The following is a 14,335-nucleotide window of genomic DNA, read 5'->3' as shown; positions in this document are numbered from 1 at the left end:
GACCCCATTTACAGATCTCTGAACTGATTTATAAATTTCTATCTCTTCTTATGGTAAATAATTCTTCTGCAAAATAACTTATTTATGCTGGTTTTGAAGGGTGTTTCTAAACCCAAGTTATGTTTTAATGGTGATGTTTGTAAAAACTCGAAAATAAACTTATTTTTCAAAAGAACCCACTTCATCCCATGTTTTTTCACCAGGACACAGCTCAGGGATGGAAGATAATTCAGTCTTACAGCTCAGAAGGTTGGATACCCCAATTCTAGTCCCAAACCTGCCACTGACTCACTCTGTGACCTTGATTCGTTGTATGACCTTAATTCTGATTTGCTGATCTGTAAGCTAAATACCTGCTGTACAGCTGTAGCATCAGAACTCATTCATTAAATGTCTGTAAAAAGTGAAGCGTGATGCAGCACTATGACCATTAAAGTGTATAAATATGGCTGATCTTCCCTGTTCTTTTAAATGTTCTTTCAGGGATTTTTTAAATTACTTCTTTCAACTGGTCTGTGCGTTACTTTTTTGTTAAATGTAGCTACTACGGCAATGAAATAGGGAGCAGAGATTGACAAAGTGCAGACTAGGCAAAATATGCATGATGTGATTTAATATGAGTTGATAGGTGTCACTGATCTCTATTATAAATAGACTGTGTGAATTCCATATGATGTATTATTTATCTATTGTAGATGCCTTTTTGTTTCATTAATAAACCTGGAAATCAGACGTATACATTTCCAACGATGAAGTTTTGGCAATACAAGGCATTCTGGCATTTGTCTGCAATTGCTCAATTATTTTGATGATTTTCTTCTTCTTTCTATATAAATGATTAATGCTTGAGATGTTTGTTCAAGATTCTCCTGATTTTAGCTCATTTGTCCAGCTGAATTCTTTTTTTCTCCTCTAAGTAGAGATTACTGCAGTGTTAAGGACCTCCACTTTGACTTGAATTCTAGCTCCTTTGAGATCTTGCTCACAACCACAGGTCCTCTGACTTAGGTTTTTATTCGACTGTGAGGTCTGGAAGCTCTAGCAAATCTCACATTAACAATGTGTTTTCAGTTTAAACCTGCTTCAAAGCAGAAACTCTTGTGCTGTTGTTCTACCTACTGTTTCCCTGGTATTTCTGTATTTGAGAAAGTTAAGAAAATACATTGCCGCTTACTTAAGATAGGAAAAGACTTGATTTTTTCAACTTTCTGAAGAGAACAGTAAGCAGCAGCTAGTGCCTTCCATTTACTCTTGCTGAAGATGCTCAAGCAAAGATATCCTTGAAGACATTAAAGAGTTTAACAGAAAAAGCAAATCTGGGGGTTGTTCCAGGAGCCGCACAGTCACCCCCATGTCCTCTGAGATGGGTGAGGACGATGGGGGTCACTGAAGGAGGGCAATGGGGCCGTGAGTTCAGACAACATGAGCCTAGAGGAGTCAGAGGTGCTCAACTCCCATGAGAAACCAACCTGCCTAACTAGAACGCCTCCATCAGTAATCTAAAATTTGTCTGCCTTCTGCATTTGATCTCCTTATTTTCTTCTTATATGCCTTTTTAATGCTGTTTGTAGCCATTTCAATTATGTGATTTCCTTATCTGTATACCATGGAGAATTCTGTACAAGACTTTATAAACAGCTGCTAAGTTTATCTGCCTGTCATTTGGTTTTCATTATGCGAGATAACAATCTTTCTCATATCTTATAAGAAGATATAATGTGATTGTTTCTGAACGGGGAGGGGGAAAAAAGTCTAGTCTGCATTATCCTTAGCCTCGTAGTATTTGTAACGTCAGTAGTGTCAGCACAATCTCCAACATTTTTCCTTGCTGTGGTCCAGGAAGAATTCTCTCTCTTGTTTATTGTGTTTGCTCCTATCTCCTCTTCTTTTTCTCCATTTTAGACACAGTGAGTTTCTTATCTGGAGTGTGGTTATGTGGCCACAGATTTACCTATATTCAGTCTGATCATTCCTAACCGCTTCGTGGGGCTCATGCACTGAAGGGAAGGATGAGAGGCAATTGTCAACAGTTCGCTGTATTAAATATGGATAGATATTATTCATGTAATTTGACAGTTCTTGACTTTCAGCTGTATAATGACAGTGAAACGGTAGGAATTTCAGCAGCCGAACTTCTGTCTTACTTCAAGATAAGCTTATCAACTGTAGCCTGAATCCATTCAACTCATAAGCAGATCAAAACTCATGTCATGCTGAACTGCTGTGCTGATTCCTGCTTCCTACTATTGCTTTACACGTCCATATGGTCTTAGTTGTTTGCCATCTTACAGTTATTTTGCAAGGTTTTGAGGAGACAGACTGTCTCTTGTATTTGTTCAGCACCTTGTACGGTGAAGCCACGGATCCTGCCTGATGCCACCAAATGCTCCTGGAACATAAATAACATGTAAAGAAGTGATAATAGCCGATGGTCAGCCCTGGTATTTTTTTTCTCTCTTCATCAGTTACGCGCTTGATCTGCGAAGAGTAGCTGCTTTGTTTGGCTTCTCATCTAACATGAAGAATCGCTCTGTGCTATTTATCGCAGAGATTCAGAGGGATCTCCGAACAATATGCAGGAATCATGTACATCGTTCGGGTATATCACTCACACGGCAGCATGGTGTGGCAGCTGCAGACTAAACAATGTCTTTAGGTTAAGGATTGATCAAGTGTCTGTGGAATTTCCATGCTCCCTGACGTGCCTTCCAGATTACAACACTTTCCAAACTGGTGGGATTTGGTGTCAGGGAGAGAACAGTGGTTTTGGAGCAAACTTTTGGCAGTTGAATGTTCTTTTTTTTTTTTTAAGAAAAAAAAAACCAAACACCCAGAATTGTGAAAGCAAATGTGAAATCTCTCTTTAGTCATCTCATTCATTTTCTTCTCTGCCAGTTCACTGGATTTTGATCTTACAGGGGCTGTAGACTCCTCCGGGCTAGGAGTGTCTTTCTGTTCCTGCCTGTACAATGAAGAGCATAAGAACATATAAAAATGTACAAATGTTGCTACTGGCTGTGGCCACAGGCTGGTGTCCTGTCTTCAGCTCGACCTTGTCCACTCGCCGTTGTGTCCAGTATCCCCCCTCTAGTTGACAAATACAGGACACTAGTCAGTCACTACCAACTTCCCCAGAATATTTTCAAATAATTTATGTTTATGAAATCACTGTTGATATGTTTTTCTTCTCTGAATTTGGTCGCTTTTTGAGTACACTTTTGAGCAGCAGTAAACAAAAATGATGGTTATCAGAACAACGGAACATACAGGAGTTTTGAAATTTCTTAACAATAGGAAACCCTTTGCTATTTGACTTTTCACTGTAATATGTTGGTAGAAATATGACTTCAGGTTTCAGAATTAAATGCATGCCTCAGTCGTTTAGATTATGCATTCATAATTATATTTACAATTAGAAATAATGCAATCGGGAATAATTATTTTTTTATTGGCCGAGTGCACAAAATGAGTTGGGGAGAAAATGTAGTTTTAAGCCATGCCTTCTTCCCCACAATTTTGGATCATTTAAGCTTCATCTCTGACATGCATTAGGAAAATATAGGCTAATGAAGTCCATATGGGGCAGAACTACAGCTAAAGATTGCCGAGTCCCTCACCAGATTCCCTTTTGCACAGCAAAGCCTCAAATGCTGCGGACGCAGTAACAGGATACAAAATCACCGCGGTGACACTGTGCAGTCACACCGTGCAACCGTTTCCTGTAAATATTTTAATTCCTTTATAACAGAAAATTGAAGCTTTAAATGGAAAGCGGATGGGGAGAGGGCGCACGGCATCATGTAATTGAGAATTCCCGTGCCCTGCTAGGCAGGGTTAATGGGCATTGCCCTGCAGTAAACCGGCTCCTGTGAATCCTTGAAATGTCAACGTGGCACAAAACAAGCCTATGAACCGGGTCCTTCTGGTGCTAAATGGAGGCTGCAGGGCAGCTCCGAACCCAAATGCATAATTTGTAGAGAGAGGATGTCATTTATGATTGCTTACCTCTCATTAAAACTAATCAGAATGGCTTTCTGGGAAAAATTGATTTTTAATCAGAAAAGTTAAATCTGTGAACGTGTTTTTTTTCCTTGAAATGTGGGAAACATTTCGCTGGGAACTGATGGAGAACATCCTTGTTTGCTGATAGTTTCGAAAGCACTGAATGAGCTTTTTTTCCTTCAGTCTTTGGCCAATATTAGCAATGAAAAATATTTGTTAACATGCTTTGTAGTGATTTTTGTCAGAAAAGTCATTTTCCATCAAAAACAAATTTCAAGAGATGTTTTCACTTGCCAGATTGAGAAGCACATTGATGCTGGGCTGCAAACAGGAGGGCAGATTCTTACAGTGGGCTTCCACACTTCTCCTGCTACTTTTCAACAGGACTGTCACTACCAGCACAAGGTGCAGCAATGTCAGTTTTAATTAAAACCTTTTGTTTTACCCACTGCACGGAACAGCTGCAGCATAAACTGAGAAGCAAAGACTCCACAACATGTACAAGTTCAGGTTTTGTTGAACATAAATAGGAGACAGTACTAATGTGAACCCCACACGAAGCTGGTTTCGCCCCGTAAATTCTAGAAAATGTTGATCGCTTCTCCCTGAAATGTTCCACATAAACTTTTGCAGATTTTCAAAGACTGTCAGCTAGAAAAATTTGCAAGTTTTTTTTTTTTTCCTCAAAAAGTAAAAGGCAACCAACTATTTAATGCATGGATGTATGTGTGAGTGGCTTATAAATCACTGCTAGATACCATTAAATAAGCTGCCCCCAGAATTTGCTGAATTTAATTCAGTAACAGTTATAAATTTAAGCTTGCTCCCTGGGCTTTCCAAAGAAAACAATACTTTTTATAGGGTGGATACTAGCTTTTTACTGTTACTAACCATGGTCAAACTTTGAAACTGTTTAAGATGAAGGGGCTTTAGGTAACAAACAGTTGTAGGTATGAAGTTCTTTTCGAATTTCAGTGTGACTGAAGGATTTGGTAATACAGAATGTTAAACATCATAAATAGACGGTAACTCCCCCTCTGTCCCTAAGCCTCAGGGCTGCCCCATGTGCCGCTGCTCACCCCTGCCTTACGATTTCACCTGATGCTCTGACTCGGTTGCCACCGCTCTTTTAGGATGCTCAGCCTGGTATGCTGAAGCCCTCAGGGTAGTTCTCCAACTCTCTGCAGCAGTCACAAGAACAACTTGGGGTAAAAGCCAAGCCTGGGCAGAGAGGCTGACACAAGGACGTACGCCTCATGCTGACCCAGGACAAACCTCGCCTGGAACTGAACGCCCATTTGAGCGTGGAGAGAATGAGCTGGATGAGCAGCTGTGGTCCTGAAGGAGGTAAGTTATCTGCTTCCCCAGCAGTTAAAATGGGGCTGGAAGTGGGTACCACAAACCTGGGGTGGGCCCTAATCTCCCTGAGAACCCATTATTAAGTAATTACTACAGGATATCATAAGCTGATGTGTCTGATAGTCCCTGTTCTATAAATCTGAGCCGCGGCTGTGAGGGTGTAAGCAGGAACGCACTTCGAAAGCAGGATGAGAGGAAAGGCTGCCATGGAGCAGCCGGCCCGGCCTCACCACAGCCCCCTTCCACCCAAAACCAGCCCAGTCAGCAAAGATGATTTACACGAATGAGTTAACTGAAACAGAGCAGGGAGCGTTAGGAGGACTGCCCTGCGGCAAGGTGGAAATGCCCCTCGTGGGGAGCGGTGATGAGGACCTGAAAACAGCAACATCTTCTCTGGGCAGTGGGGCTGAAGGAGGACACGTCTCCACCTCGCTCCTGCGCTAAGTCCCCTTTGCTTCGGTCTCCCCTTGCATGCAAAACGCAGGTAAACATATTCATCTCCAAGGAGGGGGAGACTGTTAATTAGATAATGACAGCCAGGTCATTTTAACTTGAAAAACTGCAAAGTCTGATGTGCAATGTGCTTTTATTTCTTTGCTTCTTTTCCACAGATTTTTTTTTTCTTTGTGAGCATTTACAGAGATATCCTTGCAAGATGTGCATCTCATTTTCACGAGAATGTTATGAAAACCCCAGGGAACAGCAACTATATTACCTGAAGTTATCTTTATATCATAAGATATAGGTAGCAACTAGTCAAGAGACACAAAGGACCTTTGGAATTTAAACTTGTTAGGTGTTCTGCTTAATATAGCTGAGCAAGAATTTATGCTGGCATTGAAGTTTTCAGAGCTAGGCTATGCTATTTAAAATGGAATTTCACACTAATGAGCCTAAAATAAAATAATGTGTGGAAGGAGATTTCAAAGTATACTCAATTGTATCAGGCGTTCCATATAAACAGAAAAAAAATTACAAATACAACCAAATAGCACCCTCTTCTGGACACGAACACCCATGCAAAACGCTTTTTCAAAAATACAGATTTTTGCAGCAAGTCATAAGAGCTATGCTGGTCCTACAGGAGAATGGGAGAGAAGGTAAGATGCTGTAGATAATGTTTCCCATTCTGTTTTCCAAGAAAAACATAGAATATATTACTCTACTTTTATTTTTCTGTATTTTTATATTAAATCATGAAAAATTATCAGAAACAGAGACCAAATTTGCTCCAAAAGTAGATGCTAGTTATGAAAGGTTCATTTTCATCACAGTTTTATCATTACTCTAAGACCTTGCAGGTAGGTCACTCAACAGATCTGAGTGAATTTTTTTTTTTTTCTCCAATAGATATTTCTTTTTTGTCTATTTCCAAGCTCATCATAAAGAGATAATTTTTCCCCATTATATATTTTCAGAAAATAGTTTGTGGAGCTACATTTTATTCTGTAGTTATTTATGAGCAAATGTATTTTACGTATTTGATATTCTGCCTTCTTCAGGAAGATGCTCTTATGTTTCTGTTTCTTGACTTAATAATTTAATTCTTAAATTGAAGTTCCCAATGCAAATTTAAAATTTGCTTTCAATGAATATGCTGCCACATTCTCTGAAACTCGTGAAGCCTGATAATAGATGAATGAATTTGTTCCAGGATTCCTGGAAAGCAAACACACATGACCATGGGGAATATTGCCATGACAAAGATTTAATTGTAAAATGAAAATGAGTAGCAGTTGAAGTTCAGATAGTATTTCCCTAGCTGTGATTTCTGCATGCAGATGTTATTCTAAATGAACTTAAGATGTTACCCCCTCATGTTTGTTACCCTTTCCATGATCCTTTCAGTGACTGAAAAAATAAAGTACCAACATCTTGTGACACAAACATGCAGCTAAAGCCTTCTTCCAGAAGGATTATAATTTATTATTTTTTTGTGCAGTGGGCAGTAGTGAGTTCAAGAATAGTAGTGTTAAGCTGTGGTGCAAAAACAAAATACTTATTATTATTATTTTACATTAGGACTGACCAAGCTAAATACTTTGATAATTAGAGATTAGTAGAATTTTCTAGTTGGAATACCCTTCAATGCTTCGTAAAATAGCAGTATGTTTATACAGTTCAAATGCAGAGTTCTTTGCACACTATTTCTGACAAAAATAGATTTGGAGTCATACTTTTTTTCTGTCTCATGGCGGAGTTAACATTTGCACACAATGGAAGTGTCTCAAAGACTTTGTTTACCATTCTAACAATATCAAATGTCATCTACAATAGCATAAAAAGAAACTCAACTGTTGCTCACTTTGAATAACCCCACTAAACTCAGAATAGGACTTTTCTTGTAAGAAAGACTTGCAGTTGTCAGGAGCTCTACAGCTCCAATACCCAGGACATGATATTTAATAAATGATGTATAATTACACAATACAAAAGGAATTTTCTTTCTTTTATCTGCCATCAGCTAATGTAGCTGAAGAAATCTTTTAAATTAAAAGTTGGAGAAGCTTAATCTCTAATAGCCAAGATATAAGCAGAAGTCCTTCTTAGCATCATTGGACAAAAAAAATTCCTTTCATGGAGCTTTGCATAAACCATGGTTGTGTCAAGAAGAAATTCCGTAAAGGCGTTCTTGTGGCTAAAGGATAGGCATTGCTTGTACTGAAATTCTGCAGTCTTTTCTATAAGCACAGATTCCATGAAAGATTGTAAGATTTATAGGGAAAAACTGAAGGAAGAAGATTATTTTTTGTAAGCTTTGGAGTGTATGAATTAATAAATTCTAGTTGTCCTGGCTCTTAGGAATTCCATTCTGTCTAAATTTCAGGTTTGTTTTCTACTTTCCCTCCCTGGTAGAGCTGAACCTGGGAATAGCATCACTCAATGGCTCGTTAGTTTGATAAAGTGGCATAAGTGACTATAGCTACAATGGGTACTTCTAGCTCAGAAGCATTTATAGGTCTCAAGAGAATTCTGAAAAACACCAGAAAGTCTTTAGGTACTGAATCACAGGCAAGTATTTTGAATCTTTAATTTTTTTTATATATTCTTTTCTATGAGAATGTCAGAACTAAAATATGGAATATGCTTTTCCCACTTGGTTTCTATTACTTGTAAAGCATTCAAAAGCTTCTAGAATAAAATTACCTCTATGCCCTGCTAGGGAGCAGGCAAAACTCCACTGAGTATCAAGGGAGTCCCTCTGCTGGTGTTGCTTTTCATCTTTAACCCAAATATAATAATAAAAATGACTAAATATTAGACCAGAGCTGTACAATCTTAGATCCAGCATTTATTTGTTATCATGTTTATCCCAGTGGAGTTTTACCGTACTTTTATATTTATACAAAATATGTTGAAATATTAACTACAAACTAGATTAATGAAACACAAATTAACTAGTTTATTTTCGGGTGTGACATATTCATCATCATAATAATGTAAGTTTGTTTTAAAAGTTTGTTCAGATTATGATAGCAGCAAATTTGCATTTAGGAAAAAAAGAATCGAAATGGAAATGCAAAGAGATGAGAGGTGTAGGAAGGATGGGAAGGTATGGCAGAGAAACAGTTTGCAAAGAAAAATGTGAATTGCAGGTAATAAAAAAAAAAATACAAAGCTTCAAAAAAATCCAACAATCTCGGAATAGTTTAGGGAGTCAGCAAAAATCTTAAGTCCATAGAACTCTCGGGGGGTGGGGAGGGGCATAAAACATTTTCTTGAGGATAATCAGAGCCCGGTATCAGAACAGCCTTTTCATACAGAAACCCCCACAGCGCTGCAGCCTGCCTGTGCTCCAGCTGCGGCAGTGCCAGAACCGGAGCGCTCGGGTACGCGGCTGCTGATGCCACTGGTCACTTGTTCTCGCGCGCGGCCGCACCTCCATCCGCGTACACGGGAACTGGGCACGGCGACTGCGCCAACCACGGCTGCCAGGGACCCCGCACAGGACAATTTATGCTGAGAAGCAACTGCAGATAATCAGAAATTCCCTGAGAAACGGAATTCAATCTTGAAACAATATAGCTAACTTTTCTAATCATAACCGTGTATTTTCCATGGTGCGAAAGACAATGAAGCGTAGTTGCATAGTTAACCCCATAAAACCCTGAAAATTTCCCATGTGGATTTAGGTCGGCTTTCTCACAATGAATAACTAGACATCTCAACATAAAAATACATTTGTTTTGTTACTGTATACATTTAAGGTTTAATCACAGTTGTCAATGTGCTATTTCAGTGAATAATATTTTTGTGTTGAGTTATTTTACAGTTCATAAAGCAGTAAGAAATATCTTAAGGTACTAACTGATTATTTAGACTTTATTTATTGTAGAGAAAAGCAATGACGTTGAAAATATTGTATAAATAGCAAATACATTAAACAGCAAAATCTCTACCTTGCATTATGAATTGAAATGACATTATTTTAAAACATTTGAAGAACATCATCATAATTATATGTTATCAACACAGAGACAGATTACCTATTATTTTAACATAATTAATTTGAGCTCAGTGCATTTGTGTTGCTGTGTATGTCATCATCCATCAATATAATTATGAAATGCTAAAAATTGGGGTTTGAATCTTCAAGTTATTTTAATTGGCTGTGTTTTTTCTCTATATCCACCATTCATTTGTCTCCATCTTCAACATCTGAAATTGTTAATTACAATTTACATTTCTCTTTTGTCTGTCCCCTAGGCCACATTCCAATCTCACTTGTGATGTTTTCGCACCAGGTCCTTCAAGAATGATAAGCTTTCCCTCTTCGGTGACCACAAGCTTATAACTAAGTTTATATTCTTTTCATGAGATGCTGTTGAGTTTTTTTCACATCTTATTGGTATGTTCTGTTCATTTATACATTTATACCTCTGGTTTCTATCTTTTTTTTTTCTCTTTTAAACCTACTGTCCTCCGCCTATTGTGAAAGGCAAACAAAACAATAAATGGTACAATATTTTAAAGGGCTCTTTCTATGTCAGTGTTTGTTCTCCTGTCTAGCTCAACTGGTAACTCTCTTCCCAGTACTTCAATAGGTTTGCGTTGGGTTTTTTTTGTCTCTGCTTGCAAGGTAGGATACATTGCCCCTGTGTGATCTCAGATGACGGGGGGGTGGATGGAAGCTCTGTATGAAGGTAAAAGTCTACGTGTTTCTTGTCGTACATAAATGTCCATCTCCGGGAAAGCACTGAGGCCACAGCTGTCCAACACAGTGCCCGGGAACGCCTGTCTCCGAGGCTCTGATGAGGCCTGACTTTTTTATGCCTCTGATTTTTTTTCTTTCTCTCTCATGATTGACATTTGTCTTTTCTGGGCCTTGTTTGCTTGCACTGCACTTGTAGGGAGCCTGAAGCACAGCAGTATTTTCATTTCAGTCAGGTTAAGGGTGACGAAGATTACACATGCATACTGATTTATGCCTTAAAGGCTGGAAATAGTGTCAAGTGTGATCTCAGCAGAGCTCTGCTCGATGACTCAAGTGCTCGGTACGGTGTTATACTCTCAGACATCAATCCTCACCCAGTGAGGATGTGTCCAGAGCATCGTTCAATAAAGTCCTGATCTGTAAGTGTTATTAGTTATTAATAAGATAATAATGATGTTTTTAATGCTCACGCCAAAGTCAGAATCGAGCCTTTATCAGGCTAAGTACTGTTGAAACACAAAGCAGCCAGCAGTGCCAGCCTCAAAGAGCTTTCACTGTAAATGTGCGCTTGATAACCAGTATCTCTGCAAGCCACGTTACGCACACACTTGTGGGCTTCCGAGAACATTTCACTACAAAGCTCTTATGCAAAGAGGTGATATAACTCTAAGTCAAATGTTTTTAAAGACGGGTCCTTACATTATTGTATTTGGAAGCTTCTAAATAGCAGTGGATCTAAAGGTGGCCGTTATCCCAAAGACATGAGCCGTTTTTTAAAATGTTTTGAGCACTGTATTATGTTGAAGTCAGTGCCTATTGATTGTTTTTTCTTCTTCTAACCAGATATGTAAAACAAAAGCAAAACAAAACCCAGAGAGATTAATTTGACAGTTAATATTCCCTTAAGATATAAAAGGCCAAGGACTTGAACTACAGGCACCTGCATTGCAAGCGACTGGTTTGTCTTGTGCTGATGCCTTTCTCTCTCTGGCTTTAACCACGCACAGCTGCCCGCACCTGAAAAACTCTTCCCAGCACAGACATTCTCAAAATTCATATGTCCCTATAAAAGTATTACTTTGGCCACACCACCTCTTCCCCCAATGAAAAAAGCCTGAGGGTTCCTCGCCGAGCTATATTTGCAGCATGCTGGGAAATAGCAGAGATGGGAAGAACAACAGAAGAGCAGTCCAAAACTGAGCACTTTCCTTCCAATTGCCTTCAGCCCTTGCCAGCACAGGGAACTAAGCAGTTCGGTTTGCTACTGACCAAGCGCTTTTTGCAAGACAGTTGGAAGGAATGATGGAAGGGGGTGGAGGGAATTCCTCTTTCAGATGCCAGTTGCAGCAGTACAGTTAGCTCTGAATCTTCTCCCTGTAAGTTAATTTAACACATTTCATTAATAGTCTCCAATTGAATAATGTAGCAAATGTTTCTAGAAGAGCTGGTAACACGCCAGACACGAAACCATTCACACCTGACTCAGTAGTGCAACCTCAGACCATCCCTGTATCAATTGTTACCCTGACACCTAGTCTGAAAGAGCAAGCACATCAGTGAGTGCGGCTGCAATGCTCTTTCCTTGCGGTGTTTATTTTGGCCATCAGAACAAGGGCACATAGCCTGCCCAGCTGTCATTACAGGTCCTTCGATAAGTGAAAATTCACTTTCAACAAAACACAGTCTCTATTATTTTCTAATCAAGTCAAGCAGGCTTCTATTCTAATGAAAATGCATTAAACCACAGGAAAAATAGATTAAGTTACGTTATACTCCAAAGTACACCTGTGACTGCAACTATAATTGGTGGATAGACAGACAAGCAAACTCTTGTCAGCTTTGGAAATGGGTCATACTGTTCTGGAAAAAACAGCAAAATGAACTGAACTCAGCTTTCAGTTCTACAGTTCTATCTATACTCTGGAAAAATACATTCAGGCTGATTACTCTAAGATTTAATTTCTTTTGGATATGGTCCTAAAACAGACTCATCAGCACTAACTGTATTCCTATTTCTGCTCTATGCTTTATAGGTACTGGCTGTGTAACCATGCTAACATAAAACCATCTACATTTCCAGAATCAAAGTAAATTCCTTAATTTTTATTGGGGGGGATTTGAATAAATTTTGAAACTCCTAGTAATTTTCCACATTCAAAACGCATCATCTGGAGTTTATTTGGTTTCCTTCTTTGTTAGTATTTTAACATGTTTAAATAAAATTTTTAATCTAAAATTGGATTAAAATATACCTGACGTCTTAAAGTGAGACAAATTTGATCCTTGCAACCAGCACTATGATGTGCTATCGAACAGTTAGCAGGTTTCAAAGGCCGGAACTAGGATTATCACCTTTTGTGTCTTATCTTGGCCCCCTAACAATCCCATGTCTGTGCTATATTGTTTTGGCAAAATGGGTCAACGGAAATGTCAAGCGGACACCACTTTCCCAGGAATATAAAACTTCAAGTGTAATATGAACTGGCATCTGAAATTCTGGGTATGTTTAGTGCATACACAAACTATCCCGCATTTATTAATGAATACACAGCTACATGCACACAGTTATAAAACCATTCAGCAACAAAATCAGACTCACAAGAAGAAAACAGAATTAATAGTTTGTTTTCCCATTCATGTTCGTCCACATTGTATGATCTTCAGCTATCCATGTTAGTCCATCCTGCTCCCCCTGCAGCCGTTTTACCCCTCTATCACCAGGTGTTTTCCTCCCCAGTGCTGTGCACTCACAGCAACACAGAAGAACACTCTGTGCACACAGAACACAGAAGAAATACTGGTCCCTAACACAAGTCTGAAGGCAGCAGGAGCCTGAAGTGGATGCAAAGTACACATAGATGGAACGTGTCTGTCAGAGACTTCAGCTGCAAAACACTGAGTCCTTACTGATCACATGGAAATGAAGCTTTTTGTGTCTTGCAGCTCGGTGAAATTCAAGTAGTAAAGGCATCTGCCTGAAGCAAAGGCCATCTGACTTTTCTGACTTTCCATTTTCTGCTCAGTGTATGTATAATGCTGTGGGTCTTCCCTGAGTAGCTGCATTTTTAATGTAGGGCAAAGCAACATAACGTTCAGTGAGCTGGCACTCAAAAACAGCTGAGCTAGTCTGTTGCTGCAAAGCACTAAATGCACTTGGCACAAAAAATGTCCATCCCCCCTCAAAAAAGGTGTTATCTTATAGGAAAGAGCCTTCTCCAACCCTAAGCATGAGGAACACCACCTGCCAGTAATGCACATCCAGAAACCCACTCCAACAAGAGAGAGGCTTTCCAGTAAGTTCAGCGGGTATCAGATTCTTGTTTGGCACTGATCTTTGAGATTTGGAGTAAGCATAACTGAAAAAAAGAGGTTGAGGGCTTGTGGAAAACAAACGTTCTATAAGACGAGAGGTCTTGAAAAGCGAGGTTGGGAAACAGAGCCGGAAGATCAGAGGGGTCTTCTGGCAATTATGCCCATGCAACCAGTTTGGTTCTCTGCACTTATTGGTGTTATGCTAGCAATAAAAGGCATTTTGCACAAACACCAGTAACACGACTCAAAAGGCCAAAGCGTAAGGCTGGGTTTTCACTGCTTCTACTACCCCATGATTCAGCTTTTCACTGCTTCCACTACCCCAAGATTCAGCCCCGCTGTCTGCCCTAATTCGTTGCCAAACTCCCCCAAACGCTACTAGGCGAAGTAAAGCTCTAAGATAAGCCGAAGGCCTGTGGGGGAGGCAGGGCTGAAGCACCTGAGGCCCCAGCCCCACCACCATGGCCACGGCAGGGCCCCAGCGGCGGGCCCGAGCAGCCACCCGCC

General features: G+C 39.6%; 1 protein-coding gene across 1 annotated transcript in view; it reads left to right on the top strand.

The window, feature by feature from the left end:
- The first annotated feature begins 5,258 nt into the window (after positions 1-5,258).
- Positions 5,259-14,335, top strand: part of ZFP64 (ZFP64 zinc finger protein) — an 18,674-nt gene continuing 9,597 nt past the window's right edge. The window contains exon 1 of the mRNA XM_009893494.1: positions 5,259-5,349. Within this exon, the coding sequence (XP_009891796.1) occupies positions 5,259-5,349 (91 nt within the window). The remainder of the gene's footprint in view (positions 5,350-14,335) is intronic.

This window comes from Charadrius vociferus, unplaced genomic scaffold (genome assembly GCF_000708025.1).
Source record: "Charadrius vociferus isolate BGI_N301 unplaced genomic scaffold, ASM70802v2 scaffold259, whole genome shotgun sequence".
Classification (NCBI taxonomy): domain Eukaryota; kingdom Metazoa; phylum Chordata; class Aves; order Charadriiformes; family Charadriidae; genus Charadrius; species Charadrius vociferus.
This window is presented reverse-complemented; position numbering and strand designations above follow the sequence as displayed.